The sequence below is a fragment of the Rattus norvegicus genome, chromosome 15, assembly GCF_021556685.1.
Source record: "Rattus norvegicus strain SHRSP/BbbUtx chromosome 15, alternate assembly SHRSP_T2T, whole genome shotgun sequence".
Lineage (NCBI taxonomy): Eukaryota > Metazoa > Chordata > Mammalia > Rodentia > Muridae > Rattus > Rattus norvegicus.
This window is the reverse complement of record NC_141548.1, coordinates 2,462,409-2,485,209: the sequence shown is the minus strand read 5'-3', so window position 1 is coordinate 2,485,209 and position 22,801 is coordinate 2,462,409. Positions and strand designations below refer to the sequence as shown.

At 48.2% G+C, this 22,801-nt stretch overlaps 2 protein-coding genes across 2 annotated transcripts; one reads left to right on the top strand and one right to left on the bottom strand.

The window, feature by feature from the left end:
• Positions 1-4,104: 4,104 nt before the first annotated feature.
• On the top strand, positions 4,105-17,783 carry Vdac2 (voltage-dependent anion channel 2). The gene is given in 9 exon segments (NM_031354.1): positions 4,105-4,250; positions 4,433-4,491; positions 5,506-5,574; positions 6,418-6,467; positions 10,216-10,421; positions 10,794-11,021; positions 12,586-12,736; positions 15,788-15,845; positions 17,049-17,783. Coding segments are annotated over 8 exon segments (888 nt in total). The 5' UTR covers positions 4,105-4,250; positions 4,433-4,457; the 3' UTR covers positions 17,141-17,783.
• Positions 17,765-20,884, bottom strand: Comtd1 (catechol-O-methyltransferase domain containing 1). The gene is given in 7 exon segments (NM_001107249.1): positions 17,765-19,377; positions 19,539-19,672; positions 19,817-19,871; positions 19,946-20,064; positions 20,153-20,258; positions 20,490-20,617; positions 20,725-20,884. Coding segments are annotated over 7 exon segments (789 nt in total). The 5' UTR covers positions 20,819-20,884; the 3' UTR covers positions 17,765-19,224.
• Between the last annotated feature and the right edge of the window lie 1,917 nt (positions 20,885-22,801).

Below are 22,801 nucleotides of genomic sequence, written 5' to 3'. Positions count from 1 at the left end.
CTTCTTTCAAAAGATGTAGCCTAACCACACACCCCGGGCCCCCCATCCCTGCCCCTTGGTATAATTTGGTCTGAGTAATTAATTAATTAATTAGCTTTTTAAATAAAATGTCTAAAGCCAGGTGATGGTGTCTTTAATCTCAGCACTCAGGAGGCAGAGACAGGTGGGATCTCTGTAGATTCAAGGCCAGCCTGGTCTACAGAGTTAGTTCCAGGACAGCCAGGGCGACACAGAGAAACCCTGTGTTAAGAAATTAAATAAATAAATAAATAAATAAATAAGACAGAGTCTAAGTAACCTAGGTTGGCCTTCAGACTTTTGGTCCTTCCGCTTTTGCCTCCCGAATGCTGGGATTACAGGCGTGTGCTGCCTTCCCAGTTTAGAAACTCAGGTCTAGCAGAGGAAGGCACACCACAGTGTGAGGAAGTCTCTGCGGCTACAGTCTGTCTTGTCAGACTTGTTGTTGTTTTCAGTATCATACATTCAGGTTCTTCTGCAGCCCAAGCTGGCATCAAACTCCCCATGTAGCCAAGGATGACACCGCCCCGATTCTCCCGCCTTCACCTTTCAAATGCCGAGATTTCGGGAATCACACATGCCTTGGTCTTCTTCTAAAGGAGTTTGAATGTGGATACGTAGGTGTGTTCACTAAATCCTGCTCAAAGTGAAGGAAGGCCTTGAAGCAGAGTTTCTCTTTGAACTGATCCTGTCCTATCTTTGTTCTTTACCCAAGGGAAGCCAAGAAATTAGATTTGCTTTTCGTTTTGTTTTTTTTTTTTAATTTTCCAACCCCCTCCCGGCCCCAGATTTTTTTTTTTTTTTAAAATCAGGAGCAAGTCATAGGGAAGTAAAATTCTGCCCCCAAAGCCTCAAAGCTTAAAAACACTCACTTTGCTTTTTTTTTTTTTTTTTTTTTTGTTCTTTTTTTTTTCGGAGCTGGGGACCGAACCCAGGGCCTTGCGCTTCCTAGGTAAGCGCTCTACCAATGAGCTAAATCCCCAGCCCCAAAAACACTCACTTTGGCCTACCACAAACACATTCTTTGACCTACCGTGATTAACAGATCATAAGACCTTTACTTAATTAATTAGTTAATTAATTAACTAATTAATTAATTTGTGTGTGTGCATTTGTGATGTATGTAGGGGGCAAAGGAAGCCTTGAGTGAATGAAGTCCTGAGAGTGTATCTTAACATGGGTATGGCTGTGTCAAGAGTCCTAGGGCCTCCAACCCATGGGGCAATTGGCAAAGCTGTTACCCATGTGGACCAGGCTCAAGAGCAGTGGTGAAGCTCTCTCGGGAGCTATGAACATTTGTAGTGCAAAAGCTAGCAACTGCCGCTTCCTCCTCAGACTGCTGCCTACAGACACCTCCTACCAAGCTAGCAAACCCTACCCGTAATAAATACACTGAGACCCCAGGTTGCCGTGGGAGGTAGCAGTTAGAGAACCCTACCTGATCTCCTTTCTCTGTATGCGGGTGACTGTCTTTCCTTCACTCCGTCACTGCCCCTAGCCAGGGTTCCTGGATCAGAGCTATGCTGGCCAGGGAAATAACATATTTTTGCATGTGGGCACATGTGCAAACGTGGGCGTATGCATGTGTCTTTATCAATGGCTCTTTTGATTCACTGAGGCAGAATCTCTCACTGAGTCCAGAGCTTGCCAATTCCACCTAATAAAGCTTGCCCCAGGGAGCCCACATCTGTCTCCCCAGTAGCTGGAAGAGGAATATGGCAAGTTCAAGGCTTTCCTGGGCAGCTTAGTGAGAGACATGGTTTTGTAGAGTTAAAAGGGAGCTATAGCTCAGTGGTATACTGCTGGTCTAACACTAGTTCAGCTCCCAGCATTACACCAAGAAAACCACCTCCCCCCATCCTTTTTAGAAAGAGTCCTTACCTATAGATGGGGGGTGGGTTACCTGGACAGACCTTGTGGGATCCCTACTCATTCTGTTATAATAGATTACACTCTTTTTCTTCATTTATATTCCTATACAGCTGTCCATGCTTCATGCAATCTAAGCACAAAAAATCAATAATTCAAAAAAAAATCAATAATTCACCTTGGATGCTTGAGCTCTTCAGTTTGGTGGCTTGTGTATACTATAAAATCATGATCAGGTAAATGAGTTACAAATTTCTCTTGCCAACCTGTCTTTTACATAGGAGTGTCAGCTGTGTCTTTATGATGGGAAGGAGTCACCATCTTTCCCACTGCTGTATTCTTTGCTTAGGTAGGAGTTTGCCCCCAGTGGCCATTAAGCACCGCTCAGATACTTTACGACTAAAGCTTCAGACTTGTGTCAGAGAAAGTAAAGATCAAAACTGGTGACTGGTAATTCATGAGTAAGCCCTGCTTTAGGTAATTGAGGTAACTAATTTAGCAGACTGAGTTTTTCTGGCAGGCAGTGTTGTGAGACAATGGATGGGGGAACCAAACTCCATCACAAGCAGCAAAACCCCATCAAAAGCATCCAACAGTTAGGGTAGATTGTCTCTGGTGGTCCATTGCAGACCAACCTGCCTGAGCTTGAATGTAGGGACGAGTGAGGTGCGGGAGCCTGATCTCACACACAAAAATTCTTCCCACTTAACTTTTACAACACAATCCCAGCTGCAACCAGGTAAGGTTGCTGGCTAGCCTTGCTCATGGGAGAGAAACATACTGGTGTGTAACTTTAAACTTGGGTTTTGGATTGGGGGGGGGGGAATTCCATCTAGCCATCTTTCCCCCAGTTTAGGAGGAGAGCGAAGACTTAACAGTACTTGAGTAAAGGAAGAGGTCAGGGACAACTAAGTTATAAGTGCATATGTGTTGGTGTCTTTGCTCTCAAGTGCAACTGTACGGCTATTAAGCAGTGTCTTAGAGATGAGCAAACTGAGCTCCACAGGCTAAATTATTTGAGTTTATTGAACTGACCTGTCAGTTGTCTCCATTTCTAGTCTTCTGTATGGCTGTCCTGTGTGTGTGTGTGTGTGTGTGTGTGTGTGTGTGTGTGTGTGTGTGTGTTTCGAATCGTGTCTACTGTTCTTCACCTTACTCCACTGAGACAGAATCTGATACAGAATTTAGAGAACACAGTTTGCAGACCAGGTTACAGAGAGCCCCAGTGACCCTCTTGTTTCTATTTCTGGAGTTACTCCTGGCTTTTAATGTGGGTGCTGAGATCTCAGCCCAGGTCCTCTTGCTTGTACAGCAAGAGTTCTTATCCACTGCGCCTCCTCCTAAAGCCTATTTCTATCTTTATTAGCTTGTAGATTTCTTCTTTTTTAGCCTGTTTGCCTCACGCTGTAGTTTAGCCTCAAACTGATCGTAATCTCCCCGCCTCCCAAGATCTGGGGCTACAGTATAGGACCCAGGACCGGCTGCTCCCTCACTCTTCTTGCGCACATAAGAGAATTTGTGAGCAGCATTCTAATGACTGGTCAACATGAAGCCTACAGTTCTTTTCACATCTCTCCAGGCCTCTCAATCAGGGAAAGCTCCTTTTCCTACTGCAGAATGTGCTTCTGCACGTGTGTGAACCCATACCATATATGGGTGGGAAGGAGGCTGCAGGAGCGCATCCCTGAGGCTCTGAGAGAAATGTCCAGAGACTGGCTCAAGTTTGTTCCTTTGGAGCCCAGCCTAGAACCAGCAGAGGAGGACGTTGCGGTGGGCAGTGAACCGAGATATGAAGAGCACGGAGGCTGCACTTGCGGAAAGTGCCTCATCCCCTTCAACCAGGACCCTAAGTCCAGCTCTCCAGGATGGAGAACTCAAGCGGAGGCCGAGAGGATGCACGTGACCCTGCGGGGCACACCGCCCCGCCCCGTCGCCACTCGCGTGGCCACTCCCATCCTGACCGCGCGGGTGCCGTTGCGCCGCCTCCGCCGTTCCCCGGTCCTCGCCTCTGGGGCTGCCCTGGACATTGCCTGACCCGAGGCCCGGCAGCTCCTGCTCGCCCCATCCCTGCCGGACGGTTCGAGACAGCTCACCCAAGGAGACAGCCGTGCTCTCAACCCACGTGGTCACTCCGGAGCAGGTGGGAGTGGGCAGCGGGCGGCGCGGCAAGGACAGGCGCGTTGGACAGCCCGGGCGGCAGCGGCGGGGACCTGGCTGGGGGAGGCCAGGCTTGCGGCGGGGCGCAACGGTGTCTCCTTCACTTCGCCCTCCAGCCGCGGTGGCTGCAGCGCAACTTCCAGATAGCGGAGTGGCCTCAGCTGCGAGCCGAGCGGTGGCGGCAGCGCCCCTCAGGACACCCGCAGGTACTATGGCGCCCTCCTCTTGCCGAATCTGGTGCCCTAGGGCGGGTCGGCCGCCTGAGTGAACTCAGGGCGGCCCTGGTCCCCTAAGATGGCCGCAGAGGCCCTGGCCCTTGCTCTAATGTCCGAGATCCCTAGTGGACCCTTTGACCGTCCCCTGACCACACTTCTTGTCCCTTCTACAGATCACCTTTTCCCCGCGACTTCGCCATGGCTGAATGTTGTGTACCGGTATGCCAACGGCGTAAGTAGCACAGAGGTGTTAGCGCGATGGGGCAATGGGTCTGCTGTTCCTCTTTAGAAAACCGTAGCTGGTCTCTTAGCTGGTCTCGCCGTGACCCACATTCCTGCAAGGACTTGGAAAGTTTGCTTCCTTGCGCGGGCCCCTAAGTCTTACTGCCAACTCTGTTGACAGACGTGGTGTTAAGCTGTTGGGTTGCAGATAGGGGGCTCGCGCCTGGGGCGTTGGTCCCTGGCCGCACCCACCCTTGGCTTTTGGATGTGTCATTTACCAATCCGAAAGCAAACTAAACAACTAGTTGTTGACTTCCATCTTGGGGAGGGAGAGTTAGATCAGTCACTTTGCAAGAGGAAGTAGTTAGCTGTCTGCCTGCTTAGATCGAGTGCACTGCAAGGTCATTACATGTGTTCCTAAGGGCGTGGATGCGCTCTGTAGAATGAATGAGCTGCTGCTGGAGCTCAGATTCCTTGCCCTTAAGCCTCACTGTGGCGGAAGACTTGGGAGCCGGAGGACTTGGGAGCCGTATTAATGTGTTTAAAAGTGCCTGCCGTTTGATATTTAGTCGCAGTAGACACTTGATTGAAACATAGGTGGTTGTATTTTTTTACCCCTGTGCCTAGATATGTCAGTTCCCAGGGTGTTTTTGTTTTTGGAAGTCTTTCCAAGAGGTTTGTTAGGGTAGAATGCCTAATCTTAAATTTTGTTTTTTTATCTCAGTTAAATCAGTCAGTCACTTTGAGTTTTCCCAACTGTGTACATTGGTGCTAGTCCTCTGAGGCTGTAGACACTATGTTTAGGAATTAGAAAGGCTTCACCCTATTCTTGAAAATGGGTAGAAAGGTCCCAGGTTTCTATCACCACATAACTATTTAGAAGTAAGTTTTTGTTATGGATGGCTACTTATTTTTTGTAGTTCTAGTGGCATCAAAAACAACTCCGGTTGGACTGCTTGAATGTAAATATTAGCAGTAGGTCATAGTCCAGTCACATTAACTGTAGAATCTCTCTTTTCACTAGCAATTTGTATCCCTCCACCCTATGCTGACCTTGGCAAAGCTGCCAGAGATATTTTCAACAAAGGATTTGGTAAGGACTTTTTCTTCTTTTAATTTTAACATAAAAGAGAACATGTATGCTTTGACCTCTTCAGAAAATTAATCGCTTTGCTTTTCTAGACTGAACATCCTGCTGCACTCATGCTTCCACCGGGTGCATGTGCACCTCAGTTTCTTAGCCTTTCTTCCGGTCACAGTTGAAAAGCTTACTCTTTATTTTATTTTTTAAGACCGGGTCCCTCTCTGTAACCCTAGCTGTCCTGGAACTCACTCTTTAGACCAGGCTGGCTTGAACTCTCAGATCTACCTGCCTCTGCCTCCCAAGTGATGGGAGGCAGGTACCACCCCCAACTCCGGGGGTGGGTTGGGAGGGGGGAGCTTGTAGAACAGTTCAGGCCATGGTTAGATAGAGCTGCCTGGAATGACTGTTTTAATTTTATGGTTGTGACTCCTGGTAGACCGAAACCTTGAGAGTTTGGGCTTTTTAGAGTGAATTTGAGTTTTTTGAAAACTGTATTGCACATACCACTGCCCTTTGACTTCTGGTACTAGCCCTTTGGGATAAATGTCCTAAGTGTGTCACCATAAACAATAGGCCAGTCTGCGGAAGTGATTTTCTAATGTAACATTTAACAATGGCTTGAAAGGGGTGTATGAGTCAGGAAGTGGAGCCTGTTACAGGACACTGGGCAGCAGCTGCTGTCACCTCAGTTATCACCTCAGTAAGACTGACCGCTTGGAAGTGTTCACTCCGGTGTGTGCATTAGTACATTTTTGTTCCCTGGACTTTGGAGTTTTGTTAACTGTAATGTGAGTAGTAGGTATACATCTTTTCTGCAGAAGAATCTTATCTTTGCTCTCTTGTGTTTTGAAGGTTTTGGGTTGGTAAAGCTGGATGTGAAAACGAAGTCATGCAGTGGTGTGGTAAGTAATTGATGCTTTCATGAATCTGTTAATTTTGTAGCCACAAATGTCTACAGCCATTTTCCTAATGAGGCAGAAGTTAATTTGTTTTGAGTGATTTATGTGTAATATGATTTATTGGCTTTGTATATGATTTCTGATTTTCATGTGGTTTTGTTCTATTCCTGTATATTGTGTTACTATGACTGCACAGAGAAGTTGGGAAAGTCATTGGTTATATGGGACTGTTTACTCAGGTAGAGGACAATCTTGAAGGCCACTGCTCATTAGACTCCTGTAACCCTTTCTCTTAATACCTGTCAGAGTTCTGAGCTTAGCAGCAACTTGTTTATTTGACCACAGTGATCATTTAGTATAATGGCTGTGTTCTAATAGTCATTCATCTAGATGTCTACATGTTTATCCTGACTGGAATATCTCTGAAGAATTTACAGTTTAGATATGCCAACACATCCATCCCAACTGTTGTTAAAAAAGGTTAAAGTAAAATACCATATACTTTTTCTTGCTCTAAAAGCTTTGTTTTGAGATTGGAGGTGGGTGTGTAATGTACATGCTGAGGTATGATTCCTCAGTACTGTATGCCTGCTGCTCTGTATGTGACTAGGACTTGGTAAAGTTTGTGGTGGCATTTCCTAGTGCGTACAGCTTTGCATTCATGGGTCTTAGATTTGTCTTGTTCTGTGGTTTTTTTGGTCTGTAAATAAGTCTAATCATTTGATTATGGTTCAGTGACTGACTTGTTTGGATTAATAGATCACAGAATATTAGGTGACTGTAAATATTTTTTCTCCACTGTTGTTGGAGGTTGAACCCAGGGCCTTGCATTTCTACTAATCTTTATTTTCAGCCTACTGAGTTTTAAGTATGTTTGTGCATGTATGTTGTTCTAAACTAAAACACACCATCTTTGTCTTTAGAAAGTTTACTTTTAAGAGTGGGAGTGGAACTTAGCAGTAGAGTGTTTACCCAGCTATGTATGAGGTCCAGTGCTGTAAAACAAACAAAACACCCTTTCTCTTGGAAAGACAAACTTTAAGCTGAAGATAGAGAACAGAAAGTTTGTGTTGGAAGGAAAGGCTGATGTGAGAGCAGAATTGGGGAAAGTTATGGAAGTCAGTTCAAGTTTGTGTTGGAAAGAAAGCTGATGTTAGAACAGAGTTAGGGAAAGTTATGGAAGTCAGTTCAAGTTCTTGAAGGACATGTAGGCATTGGATTAAAGAAGGGATGCTTTGTTTATGCTTGGGAGTGGAATTGAATAGTGATAGGACTCATTCTGTAATGCAAACCTATGCAGAATTAAGTTCTACTAAGGTCCTTCGATTTCTTGAGCTGCAGAGATGTTCAGGCTCCCCAGAATGTAGAAGAAAAGTCCCTAGTGATGGAGCGAACTGCTTTGTTGGTGTCATCTGGCTCAACTCACCCCACAGGCTGATGTTCAACAGCCTTGTGTCCTGAGCATTCCGTGGCATAGGTTAGGCTGGTTCTTGATCTCTGGTTTGTTGGAAGAGCATGCGTTGCATGTGTTCAATGTTGTCTCACTGATGTATTTAATGTTGTCTCGTTGATGTATTTAATGTTGTCTCACTGATGTACTCAATGTTGTCTCACTGATGTGTTCAATGTTGTCTCACTGATGTGCACGCAGAGCTACAGAGCTTTTGTGTGTGGGTTCAATTGGACTAATCCACAGGAGGCTATGCTGTCCCTTTGAGAAAACAGACCTACCTCCAAAATAGTATTTTGTTAGTTTTTCAAGACAGGGTTTTTCTGTGTAGCCCTTGCTTGTTGTCCTGGAACTGACTCTGCAGACCATGCTGGCCTTGAACTTAAGAGGTCCACCTGCCTCTGCCTCCCCAGTGCTGGGGTTAAAGATTTATTTTTTTTATTTCATGTTGCTACACTGTAGCTGTTTTGAGACACACCAGAAGAAGGCATCAGATCTTATTACAGATGATTGTGAGTCACCATGTGGTTGCTGGGATTTGAACTCAGGACCTCAGGAAGAACAGTCAGTGCTCTTAACCTCTGAGCCATCTCTCCAGCCTGGTATTTCTTATCTCTACACCTATCACAATTTCCTATAAACTTAAAAAAAAAAAAATCAATTTTAGACATAGCTTTAAAGTGGTTAGAGTGTAGAGATATTGATACAGAAACCATGAATCAGAACTCTGACAGGCTGGGCTGGAGAGATGGCTCAGCCGTTAAAGGCTAGGCTCACAACCAAAAATATAAGAACTCTGACAGGCTGTTGTAAGAGTTACATTTTATCTTGGGATATTTTACCCACGTGCTGTGCTTGGAAAGAAAGATACTTTGTTTCTCTAGAAAATTCTGAGATACAGCCTCCCAGTGTTTCCCCCTTTACTTGGTATGCCACAGGGGATTGGCAGATCTTTTTTGCTACCAACCCAAAATAAGATTCACTTATTTTTAAATAAAAATGTTTTTATTTTAGGTGTGTGAGTGTTTGCTGCATGTATGCCAGTGTGTGCCTGGTGCCAGTGCTGTCAGATTCCCTGGTACTGGGGTTACAGATGGTTGTGGGTGCCAGGACCCGAATCTGGGTCCTCTGCAGAAGCGGCCCTTTCTCCAGTCCCGGCCTGAGCTTGTTATGGTGCTTCATATTCATCCCTGTATTGAGTATTTCCTCTGCTGACAGGTGATGTTTGACACAGACCAAGTGTAAAGGAATCAGTAAAGCTCCCACACTTCACTCTTAGAAGAACTTAGTGTTCTTGGTATATGGTTTTGCCTCCATATGTATCTGTGCCCCATGTTTGTGCCACAGAGACCAGAAGAGGGTGGGTACTGTGAAACTGGAGTTACAGACTTGTTAATCACTTTGTGGAGTGCTAGGATCGACAGCGTTCTTAACTACTTAGCCATTTCTCTATTCCTTTCCCGTGCTTTAGAACAATGAAAATGTGGGGAGTTGGGTGAGATGTGTTGGTGGGGACACACCTTTAATCCCAGCACTAGGGGGGCAGGCAGGTCAGGCCAGCTTCAGTTTCTACAGAGAGGTCCAGGTCAGCCAGGGATACATAAGTGAGACAAAACCCAAACAAAACAGCAAAAGGATGATATAGATGTTGTTTGGAAAAAGGCAAGAAACCTAGTCAAGACTCATCTAAACAAAGCAGAGGGACTGGAGAGGTGGCTCAGCAGGTCGGATAGGTGCTGCTCTTGCAGAGGACTTTAGTTCATGTCTCAGGACCCAGACGATGGCTCACAACTGCCTCTGTCCAGTTTCAGGAAATCAGACTGCTCTGGCCTTCATGGGCACCTGTACGTATATACTCAAATTAAAGATAAATCTTTATAAAGGGAAAAAGAAAACTAGAATATGGACTATTGGAGGATTTAAATTTTACTTATTGACATTTGTCACAGTATTTTGTGTGTGGATTATGTGAATGTGCAGGCACCTGTGTCACAGGGCACAGTGAGGACAGCTGGCTGGGCTCAGCAGTCGTGTCTTACCGCCGTGTGGGTCTGAAGATGGAGGTTAGGGTCAGACTTGGCAGCCTGTAGCCCACTCAGTCACCTCACTGCTGGGTCCTGTGTACTTAATCTTTACCTTCCAAAGGACCTTCTGGTGGCAGTCAGTTGGTCAGAGGCTGGCTCGTCACTGCTGTTTGCTTAGGGAGTAGCGCAGTGGAGAGCTGTAAGTGCTGTGTCAACTGGGCAGTGGCCTCTTCCAGGCTTAGGAGAAGGCTCATCAGGCTGTTTATTGTCTCGTTAGGAATTTTCAACATCTGGCTCATCTAATACAGACACTGGTAAAGTCAGTGGGACCTTGGAGACCAAGTACAAATGGTGTGAGTATGGTCTGACTTTCACAGAGAAATGGAACACTGACAACACTCTGGGGACGGAGATTGCAATTGAAGACCAGATTTGTCAAGGTTTGAAACTGACCTTTGACACCACGTTTTCACCAAACACAGGGTAAGTGCTGGTGTTGGTGCACGCTGTGCTTACAGGCCTCGTCTGCTCAGGAAGGAGCAGCTGTCACAGTGCCTCCATCGCCTGTGGCAGCACCAATTCACCTTTGCGTTGCCCGCCACTGCCAGGGCCTTGCTGTCAGAGATGATGGCCTCTTCACTGTGGCTGTGCTTACTGCCATTTCCGAGGCCATTGTGACTGCTGTGATAGGGCAGTGCTGTCATCCCATGTGGGTTGTTTAATTGATTTGGCTGTTTTTAACCCTATAATTGTCACACTGTGGTTTGTTTAAATCTGTTTCAAGTCCACCATGCAGTTATATGTATAAATCTTGGTCATTGGCATGAGTTTCAAGTCAGTCTCTTCTTTTTCCAGAAAGAAAAGTGGTAAAATCAAGTCTGCTTACAAGAGGGAATGTATAAACCTTGGCTGTGATGTTGATTTTGATTTTGCTGGACCTGCCATCCATGGGTCAGCCGTCTTTGGTTACGAGGGCTGGCTTGCTGGGTACCAGATGACCTTTGACAGTGCCAAGTCAAAGCTGACAAGGAGTAACTTCGCAGTTGGCTACAGGACTGGGGACTTCCAGCTACACACAAATGTGTAAGTCCTTTGTGGCTTGTTGAGGTGCAGGCTCTCGGAGGACGGTGTGCGACGTCATTTCTTTTGGTCTGTTTTTAGTTTGAAGGATTTCTGTTGCCACAGGTGGTCCTCAGAAGCATGCAGTGTGGACACTGACTGGGAGCTCCTGTCGTCAGCTCAGGATGCTTTGTGCCTTTACACGAGGTGTCAGACTTGGCAGTCTGCTGTCAGTGCCTTCTCTGACAAAATGACCTGTGCTGTGTGGGGTTGCTAGGATGGTCTTACCATCTTCACTCACGGTGCTAGGCGAGTTGTGCCTCACACCTTTAATCCTAATTTGGAAGGCAGAGACAGCTGTATCTTTCTGAGATTGAGGCCACGTTAGTCTACATAGTGAGTTTAGGCTGGCTAGAACTACATAGTAAGTTCCTTTCTCAAAAATCGGGGGCTGGGTATGGCATTTTTTTTTACCCAACTCAAGTTAATATAGAAAGGACTTAACTTTTTTCTTTGACAAAAGTGTACATTTTAAAAAGATTTATTTATGTGTATGAGTATATATATACCCACATACCAGAAGAGGGCATCAGATCACATAGATGGTTGCGAGCCACCATGTGGTTGTTGGGAATTGAACTCAGGACCTCTGGAAGAACAGCCAGTGTTCTTAACCGCTGAGCCACCTCTCTAGCCCTGACAAAATAGTATACTAGTAAGTAACAGGACAGAAGAAAACGTTCTCACAATCCTACCAGCTACACATAATCGTAAAAGTTTATATGTGTTTATCTGTTTGTTATGACACATGTGCAGGTTAGTGGGAAATTGAGTTCCCAGGGATTAAACTCAGGTCCTTAGACTTGGTGGCAAGGACCTTAAGACCCAGTAAGGCATCTCTCTGCTCCTAGATAACAGTTTTTTAATAAAGTCCCTTGTGTGGCCCTTCCTGACGTGAAACTGACTACCTAGATATATAGAATCTTTATTATCTTTTGCTGTTCACTCTTGTGTCTGTGCACGTGTGTGTGGTGCTGCTGGCGGGGTGAGTGCAGGATTCATCTAGGATAGGCAGCGTGCGATCATTGAACCACAGCCCCATGTCTGCACAAGTGTGCATGCGTGCAAGCCAGCAAACGAAACAAGTGTTCCACACCTTTAATCCCAGCACTCCTGAGGCAGAGGCAGAGGGAGCTCTATGAGTTTGAAGTCAGCCTTGTCTGCATAGTGAGTTCCAGGACAGCAGGACCATGTAAAGAGACCTTATCTTTAAAAAAATAAGGCGAGGCAGAAGGAATGTGGGGACGGAGTCTAGTCTGGGCTACAGAGTGAGACTCACCCTGTCTCAGCCACACCGGAGAGGACTTGGCAGTTTTCAGTGGAGCTTTATAGGCCAGCATGAGCAAAGCCATCCTTCCCCACCCACCCCTCAGCTCTAGGGAATGAACCCAGGGCTTCTGCACACTAGGCAAGCCCTGTGTAGTTACCTGCTCAGTTGTGGTAGTGCTTATACCTCCTACAGTTTTGCCCAGTGCCTTAGAGGTGGTTGCATCGTCTATTCTAGATTCTAATTCAAAATATCTTACAGAAATAATGGGACAGAATTTGGAGGATCAATTTATCAGAAAGTATGTGAAGATTTTGACACTTCAGTAAACCTTGCTTGGACATCAGGTACCAACTGCACTCGTTTTGGCATTGCAGCTAAATACCAGTTGGACCCCACTGCTTCTATTTCTGTGAGTACCTCTGGGCGTAGGGCGGGGAGCTACTCTGGGTCACTGGGTGGTGAGGAAAGCTGGCCTGGGATTCGCAGCCCATGTTGACAGATGTACTGGGGCTGGGGTTGGAATGCTCCTTGTCCTGTGGAAATGGGGATAGAGGTTTGACTTTCAGGTTAGAGCTCTGTGGTGATTGGATGAGAACCCTCTCCCCCTCCCCCCAGGCTAGTGTATTTGAATGCATGGTCCCCACTTGGTGAGAATGTATTAGGAGGTATGGCCTTGTTGGAGGAGATTGGGGCAGATTTTGAGATTTCAAAAGCCTAGCCATTTGTAATGCCTCATGTGTGTGGATCTGATGTAAGCTCGGCTACTCGTCCAGCACCCTGCCTGCCTGAGGCCATGCTTCCCCCCCATGATGGCCATGGGCTCACTCACCCTCTTGAATCAGGAGCCCCGAATTAAGTGCTTTCTTTATAAGTTACCTTGGCCATGGTGTCTGATCACACAATAGAAAAATAACTAATAATCACAGAATAATAATAGATAAATAAAATAGAAAATAATAATAATCACGGAAGTTGGCCTTACATTGAGAGCTTCTGAATTAGTTTTGCTAATATCCCTGAGCCTGCCTAAGCTCCAGGTAACCAGCGTGTGGAGCCCTGGGTGGCTCGTAATTTTGTCAGGGAGTAACAGTACTTTCTTTGACTATGAAGTGTCTTCAGATTTTATCTAAGAGAGCACTGATCTAGCACCATTTTTACAGGTGAAGCGACTGGAGTTTGGTTGAGAGAGGACAAAATATTACTGTTGGTGGTGGGGTGGGATTGGTTAACCCAGACTAGACCCAGTGTTTTGACCTTAATCCTGTCTAGGGTGAGTAGAATATCTCACTGGGACTGTTGCCTAAAACCTTCACCTCCAGGGCTTCCTCCCCTCTGCTAGGGCCCAAGTGAGATGGCCACTCTTGTCAGAATCTTGTGCCTTTCTCCTGTTTCTGTGTTTAGTCATAGTGGCTTGAGATAGAGGAGTGTGTGTGCTGTGTGGGGCAGGGAATTGGCTTCCGTGTCCAGCAGATCAGCACCTGTTACTGAGTGTCAGGGACTGTCTGTTCCATATGTGCTAGGGATGACAGGAAGTTAAACAGTCAGGAGAGTCACTTCTGTTACATAAAGTACTCTTGATCCCCAAAGATCCCTTTTTAAAAAATTATTTTATGCATGGGTACTCTTATCTGCATGTACACCTGCATGCCAGAAGAGGGCATCAGATCGCATTAGATAGTTATGTGTGGTTGCTGGAATTGAACTCAGGAGCTCTAGAAGAGCAACTGATGCTCTTAACCGCTGAGCTATCTCTTCAGCTCCGTGTTTTGAAGCCTTAAGCTGTTACGTTTTAGCCCTGTCTTTTGCTTTTTGTTTAAAGATTTATAATCAGAGATAGTGTGAAAAGTACCCAGAGTGCTTTTCCCTTTGACCAGTCAGTGGTGGATCCGTGACTGGCTGCACTAGGTACAGCACTCTTCTCAGCACACTGGTCTCTTACACTAAGTGCCCTCTCTTGTCATGTGTGTGCTTGTGGCACTGGGACAGATGGACGGCAGCGGCAGGAACACCTTTCAGCTACCAGTCATTGTGGAAATAAATAGAGCATTTCCCACCCGAGTAGAGCTGTTGATACCCCCCCCCCCCCCCGCACCCCTCCTCCACACACCCACATTGGCTTCCTCTTGTCCTTGCCTGTTAGGTTACACAGAAAAAGGATGGAGTCACTGAATCAGTCCGTAGCTGCTGTTCTCACAGCATGTTGTTGTGTGTATACTTGTAGCCCCGGGATGCTAAAGAGCTCAGGAATGGGGGACGAGCTTCCCCATCCCCGCCCCGAGGCATGTCTCACCATTCTGCGGCTTGCAGGCTGTGTCATGTGTAACTATGACTGCCTGGCACATCTATAGGTGAACTTGTCGGGGTACAGTGTAGAGTTTGGATCCCTGTTAGCGTGTAATCGGCTTAGTGAAGATGTCAGTTGAGGTAGTGGAGACGGGTGCTGAAGGAGTGCCCAGCAGCCCTTTAGAGTCAAGAATGAAGGACACACACGCCAACCAATTTTGACATGCCTTGACTAGCTCAGTGGTTGGGCATTTCTAAGCCTCCCTGTGGCTAGCACATTTCCTTCCAGTATTCCTGGACTAACAACCGTCTGAATCTGTGTTATCTTCTGGGCAACCCCCACTGCCCGCCAGGACCCCTTTCCCTTTCCACCTATACTGCTGAATGGTTTTTCTTCTGCAGCTCTTGAATCTCATCCCTCTTTCTCTGTCCCTTGCCCTCATGGTCTAAAAGTCCCACCCCATCTCCTTGCCCAGCCATGGCTCTATGGCAATTCCTATCAGTCGAAGGCAGCTGGACCCCTGGGCTGGAAGAGCGGCTTTTGGGAGGCAAATAAGACAAAGCACTAGAGACCACTCCACGGGTTGGCTGCCCACCCAACACCCCTGTCTCAACCACCCAGCCCTGTCTCAGCTCCTGAAGGTCTGTGACCTAAATCCTAAATTGTCACGGTATATAAGGAAATTGATAAGTCATGGTTCCTCATCAGGCCCCAACTAGTTACAGCCAAAATCCAACAGCATAGAGCTAAGAGTGTGAGGAAGGAATTAGACTGGAAGTTTGAGGAAGTTGATGGATGGTGTAAGCCATGAAAAAACTGCTCACTGCATTTCAGAGGTGGCCCCACCTCTAGTGAGTCTGCTAGGTGTCATCAACCACATGTTACTTGTTTTTATGAGTTTCACAAGGGCGAGTTTCTTTATTATGTGTGTGTATCATGGTGGGGGTGGGATTCTGGATACACAGCCTAAGGTGTGTAAAGAGTGTTGAGCTCTGCTGACATGACAATTTGATTTTGAGTTAATGTTTAATGTTTTAAGTGGCACTTGGTGTTTTCTTAATATATAATTCTAAATTTTAGTATCTCATTGACTTAAAGGCACAGGCCCCATAGCTTCCTGATGGGGAATACCTAAGAACTTTGTCTCTCTTCAGAAATGTTTTTTTCTCTTTCTAGGCAAAGGTCAACAACTCTAGTTTAATTGGAGTGGGCTATACTCAGACTCTGAGGCCTGGTAAGTATCTTTGATAATGAAGGATTGTTTTACAGCTCCCTCCCCCTTTCAAAAGGTTCATTTATTTAAGTGTATGTGTGTTTTGTCTACTTGTACATCTGCACACTAGAAGAGGGCATTTGACCCAATGGGATTACAGATACAGAATGGTGAGTGCTGGGAATTGAACTCAGGACCTCTGGAAGAGTACCCAGTGCTCTTAACTGCTGAACCATCACTTTATTTGTACATTCTTTTTTTTTTTTTAAAGATTTATGTATTTATTAATTATATATAAGTACATCTTCAGACACACCAGAAGAGGGCACCAGATCTCATTACAGATGGTTGTGAGCCCCATGTGGTTGCTGGGAATTGAACTCAGGACCTCTGGAAGAGCAGTCAGTGCTCTTAACCGCTGAGCCACCTCTCCAGCCCTGAACATTATTTTCAAAATTACATTTAGTTTATTCTTTTGTGAGCCTTTCAAGCCTTTCCTGGAAGCTGCAGCTTATCATACCCGCCCCCTCACTCCTTACAGGGAGGGGCCTGCTTGGAATAAGCATGGCTGCCCTCACCCTAAACCGCCCCACTCCTCTAAGCTTAACCATTATGTAGTTCCTCCCTGGTGTCTGAATATTGTCTTGGGTCAAAGGTGTCTGCAGTTCCCTTCAGATAATGGATACCAGAGCAGTTCCAAACTAGGGAGTGGTCTGGGTCACAGCAGATCCCCACCCAGTAGGTCTGAGCCGGAGAATTCTGTTTCTCTGGAGCTTACAGCTGCTTAGAGCAGTTGATGACCAAGGTCTGAAAGCCCTGGCAGCCCGCTTTCCTAATGGGGCACCTGCTTCCCACAGCTAAATTTTATTTAGACTTAAAACCTAAAGAAAAGTGAAAGTGAACACTGAAGGCCAGTTCCCCATATACTAATCTCAGATGAGTAATAAGTATTAACTTACCTGCCCTGTGTTTTCCCACTTACTCCCAGATCTCATCTCCAGTGTTACTTAGTCTGGGCAGGCAGTTTAGTGAAGACGCATGTTAGAACATGGTGTTTAGGATGTTTTGAACTTTTTATGCCTGCAGATTCGCGTTTACCCTCAGAGTTTCTAGCTTCACTGTTGATCCCTATGCTCTCGCTGGCCTGAGTCCGTATGGCCAGCTCCCATACAGCTGAGGAGGGGACTGGCAGGGCTGAGTCATGGTGGTTTGCTTTGTTTGCAGGTGTGAAGCTTACACTGTCTGCTCTGGTAGACGGGAAGAGCTTTAATGCTGGAGGCCACAAACTTGGGCTTGCCTTGGAATTGGAGGCTTAATCCAGTTAAAAGAAACCTCTGGGAACGGATATCAGAAGATTTGGCCTTAATATATTTCCATGCGACCAGCAGGCTCCCCCTCCCCCCCAGAAGGTGATCACATCAAAGGATGATTAAGCAAGAGCGTGTTTTAAATATTTAGACAGTCACCCGTTGGCTGGTTTCTAGTTGGATGGTTATCTCGTTATCAGTGCTGCCGTCGTGCGGCCTCCTCTACATTATTTAATGTACTTAACTGTTAAATGTGCTACCCACCAATGATGAAATAGACGTTTATGAAAACCGTGCCATGGTGTGCATGTTTGTTTTATGTTCCTTTTACCCTTGACTGTTGTACTGAATGAGATGGATCAGTGGATGTTTTAAGATGAGGTAGAAGATCTTTTTTGTGATATTCACCCATCACTAGAATCACTTTGGTAACCCCAAACATGACAAATTATGAATAAAACGAGTGTACACAACTAATGCCTCACGTATGTGCAGTCAGATTGCAGCCTAGGGGCTAATCTTCTTGGTAAATACTTCTGGTGAGCACTTTGCTCTTTACCGAAACTTGGGCAACCAAACTCCCTGTGTCCCTAGCATAATCAATCCACGAGGTCTTTGAGACTACAATAAAATACAAGGATACATGCTTTAATACTCTGCAGTTTCTAAGTTTGTGCAAAGTTCCAGTGAATGACTTAATCCATGGACGATGAGGGAAGGAAAAGCAGCAGTGGTGCTGAAGGGTTAAATAGGCATGGGAGCCCTTTCTTCTGAGCCTCGAAGCAAGGCAGGAAGGCGGAAGTGGACGGACTCTCCCATAGACAGGTATTGGGAAGCTGAGCTGAGAGGTTTGGGCCCTGGCAGCCCCCCCCCCCCCCCCCTGTAGCCATCACCTGGGTGATTTGCATTACCTAGTGACTCTAGTTGGAAAAGTAGTACTGCCCGGGGGAGGAGGTAGGTCACAGGTGAGGGGTAATCAAAGATGAGAGGTGAGCGTCACTCCTGAGGTCTAGTTGTGAACTTGTTGGAGTACTTTGGGGCTTCCCCAGTAGAAATGGTGCGTGCCCACTGTCCCGTGGCCTAGTGCTCCTTCCTCAGCTAACAAGTGCACTTCACGCTGGCTCTGCTCTGGCTAGAGTACACATGTGGGTTACCAGTATGTCAAAGGTACTTCTCAAAATGGAGTGGCCAGGTCCCCTGTGTGCACCTCGGTATGTACTTGTGAAGGAATAGTTCCCAGTGGGTTGGTGTGTGGCAGGGACGTGGGGCTTGGACAGACTCAGTTGTGGGCTCATGCAGCTGTACTTGGAGCCGCTGCTGGGTGTGTTTCACTTGGGCCTTAACCATAGGTGGCAAACCTGTGGTCCCAGAAACTGTCCTTTGTGCCTCAGTATAAAGAATGTCACCCTTCTTCCAGAGCAGCAAAGCACCAGGCCCCAGGTCAATAAAGGTTGGCTCCTTATAGTGTCCCCCACAAAGGACTGTGCTGGAAAAGTTTTTAAGTTCTTGAGGTTCCTTGAATGAGGTTGGCTACCCACCCTCCTGTCTGCTTTAATTAACCCTTGGACATCAGTTTCTTCCCTTAGGACTCAAGCCGGTGAGGCAGCAGATAGAAATACCAGCCAACCTTAGGTCCTCTGGTTTGGGTCAAGAGGGTTGCTTCTCAAGTAATAGCCACTGTTAGGGTTTCCACTGCACACTGGGGAGGCAACAGCCCTGTGAAAACGTGGGTAGACTGCCAGCAGACCTGACCTAGCTATAAAGTACCCATAACTAGGTGGTGTCGACAAGGTGTGGCATGTGGCTAGGACACAAGAGACAGGGTCCTCCCTTTATCAAAGTCCTCGGAGCCTGTTGGAACTGTATTCAATGCGTACAGCAGGGGAAATTTATTAAACTATCCGGTCAGATAGGGCCACGAGCCTTGGTGCCAGGGAGACCACTTTACTGGAAAAACTGCCTAAATGAACGTCGGAAATGGATGCTCAGAAGGTCGCGTGTTCCAGTACCTTTACTTTCAGGTTTAAACGTCGGGTCACTGGCTGGGTTTCTTAGCTTCTCACACCCAAGCCCTAAGCATGATGTTTGTTACCCTAGATCTTAAAGGCCAAGGAGAGCCCGTCATCCAGGGGCAGGAGGCTAATGTAGACCCTGGCGTCCCGCAGGATGCGCTCGTTTAGGTTCCGCACACATTCAACAGCCTTGTTCTTGGGCTGAGGTTGGAGCACCTCTCCGCGCCACAGGACCTACAGATGGAGGGCGGGGCCGTCGGAAGTGGGGGTAGCCGACCTAGGGCTTTAGCCGGGAGGGGCGGGCATAGATACTCTGGGCGGGGTTTGGGACTGGGCAAGGGGAGAGCCAGGACCTAGCCACCGGAAGGAGCAGTTTTACCTTAACTTGTACTTACTCTGAGCACGGCGAGCACGCCTCCCGGGCGTAGGAGCTGCAGACAGCGCTCGTAGTAGGCGGTACAGTTCTCCTTGTCTGCGTCCACCACCGCTATGTCGAAGGTTCCGGCCTCGCCCGCCGCCAGGAGCTCATCTTACGGGGACAGAGGGCAGGTGCAGCTGAGCTACGGTCTCAGCGGCCCAGAAGCCCTTGCCCATGGCGGGCCGCTCAGGGTCGCCAGTTTTGTTCCCCCGGGTTGGACAGTGCTGGCTGGGCCCCTCCCGCGCCGGTGCTCACCCAAAGTCTGCAGGGCGGGCTGCAGCCGAAGGTCGATCTTCTGCTCCACTTCTGCCTACGGAAGGAGGCCGGTCAGGCCGGCACGCCCCTGAGCCGGAGCCCGAACGGCTGCAGGAGTGGGGCTCTCACCTGCTTCCACAGGGGCCGTCCCAGCTTCGGGGGCTCTGCGTCCACCTCGCAGGTCACTACGCGGCCAGCCTCGGGAAGCGCCAAGGCTAGGGCCAGGGCCGAGTAGCCCGTGAAAGTACCTGTGGACCGGGACACCGGCAAGCTCAGTCAGGGTGCAGGACGGCCCTGTGACCCTGGTTTCCAGAGACCATGGCTGCGGGTTCCTACCCAGATCCAGAGCTTTCTTGGCTTTGATGAGCCGCGCCAGGTTGGCCAGAAGCTGGGCCTGTTCACAGGTCATCATGGAATCCCCCTGCGGCTGCTCCAGGGTCAGCTGTGTGTGGGGAGAGGGTGATGCCATTCCTGCCTGTCACCCCCCCACCCCAAACCCCGGGCAGGTTTTGAATCCTTCAGGGACTCCGGTGGCGGGTGTGGCTTAGAGGGGACAGGTCTCAGGGAACCCGGAAGCCCAGAGAGGGTTTCTGTTTAGCTCAAGGTCACACAGCCACGTGAGGTCCACCACGCTGGAAGTGGGGAGCCTGTTCTCGGCCCCAGTCTTACTGACCAGTCGCAGGCTCCGCAGCGCTGGGTGTTCCCTCATGGAGCGGCTCAGCAGATACTGCCACAGGGGATTGTCCTGAGGGGGCAGCAGGCGCTGATGCCGCCTGTACCCCCACGGAGGCCACCGTTTCCCTGCCGGGGAGAAGGTACCCGGTTAGGGCCTGCAGTTCTGACCAGGTTCTCGGGCTCTGCTCAGCGCCCTCCCATTCCCGGGGCTGCTGCAGCCCAGCCCAGCTTACCCAGAAAGAGACCAGTAGCGAAGGCGGCGCCCAGCGCGGCGGAGCCCAAGGCCAGCGCGGCAGGGATAGATAGCCGAGGCACGGGCAGGGCCATGGTGTGGGTTAGCGGCGGCGGAGATCACGTGTGCTGGAGTAGAGGGGACCGGACTGGGACCAGTAAGCAGACTGGGCTCCACCTTGTCCCGGCCCTGCTCGCAGAGCCGCGGCCTCGGGCACCATCTGGTGACACATGGCCGTATTGCAAGGTCAGGCTTTGAACATCTCGCCACCCGGTGGTTGCATGCGGAACTGCGTTGGGCCGTGGCGTCATCCCCGCACTGGGGCTCTTGTGAGCATAGGGAGAGGGGATAAAGTGTGTGTGGCTAAAGGAGGAGTTCAAAGAGACTGGGGGGATGCTTCTTAGAGAGGTGCCCAAAGTTAAAGGAACCAAGAACCTGGTTTGAAGTCACCTGGGTTCCACTAGGTATCCTTAGTGGCTGGTGGCTGGGATGCTGGGTGTAGCTTTTGCGTGTGTGTGTGTGTGTGTGTGTGTGTGTGTGTCTGTGTGTGTGTGTGTGTCTGTGTGTGTGCGCGCGCGCGCGCGCGTCAGTTTTTCCGAGTCTGTTTCTTTTCTAAAAAGCAGGGATTACAGTCTTACCACCAAAGGCAACGGGATTCCTCCCACATAATAGGTACTCAATAGTGGTACTTGCCGTTATGGTCATTGGCTAGAGAGGGTTCCTTGAGAAGCGGCGACATCTTGGCAGGCATTTCTTGAATACCTACTATATGCTTCCGGTGGAAGCAAAAGGTGATGGTAGTTTATGGCTTGGAAACAACTGGACAGGTACAACTGGTACGCAACTCAACTCAACTATCCCTCTTTCTTTACGGTGAAATCCTTACTAGACCTCGCTAACACGCAACTCGCTGACCTGACCCCAGGGACCTAGCAATTGCTTAAGGCATCACCTGCCCGGCCCCCAGGTACCACAGGGGTGTGCCACAGATAAAAAGGACCCCTGCCACACCAGCACTCACTCTTGCTCAGCTCCCCTCTCCCCCCCCCCTCATCTCCCCATCTCCTCAACTCCTCTCTCTCCCTCTCTGCCCTGCTTTTCTCTGCCTTCATGGCTTTGCTCCTGTCTGTTTACAAGTCCACTTGCTTGCCTCTACCCCTGGTCCTCCCTCCTCTCCCTTTTCCCTAGGGAAACCCCCTTTATACCAGATCAGTTGCATAGCGTAATTTCTCAGGGGTGCCCCTTGCCTCGGGCCACCAAGAATACAGCACTATATTTCCCAACTGCCCACCACACCTGATGGGGTTCCAGTTGAAAACACCTGTACAGTGTAGTGTGCCTATTAGGTTATTGGCGTTGTCTTTTTTTTTAAAAAGACTCATTTATTTTTATGTATATGAGTACATTATAGCTGTCTTCAGACACACCAGAAGAGGGCATTGTATCCCATTACAGATGGTTGTGAGCCACCATGTGGTTGCTGGGAATTGAACTCATGACCTCTGGAAGAGCAGTTAGTGCTGTTAACTGTTGAGCCATCTCTCCAGCCCTGGTGCTGTCTTTAAGAGCTCGAATTCACAGGGCCCCAGAGGTGGTTACCCTGGAAGTCCTTTTTTTAAACAACACTCTCCAGGCCACCAAAGGCAGGCAGACGGGTGCAAGGTCAGTGAGAGATCCTAGGACTAGTCAACTGGAATCAATGCTGCTAGAGTCCGGGGCCTAGGAAGTGAGGGCAGGTCTCCAATCACAATCAGGATAGATTGGCTTCTTGACCTATCAGCGTCTGTACCGGGTGCAGGCAAACAGGAGAGGAACCTCCTTTCTCTGGGTGAGTGGTGGGATCTCAGCTGCTTCCCCTAACTGCTCCTAGAACAGGCTCCTTAGACAAGCTGTTCCTTCTTGTTGACTCTCAATGTCTGTCAGTCCTGAAAATGCCTCTGAGTTTGAGTCATGTTCTCCAGGTAAGGCCTGAAGAAAAGTAAGTCCCTTTGGGGCTGAGCACACAGCAGGCCCTAAATGTGTGCTGGCAGGGCCACACAGCGGCCAGTGGCAAAGACACGACGATTGGAAGTCTTTAC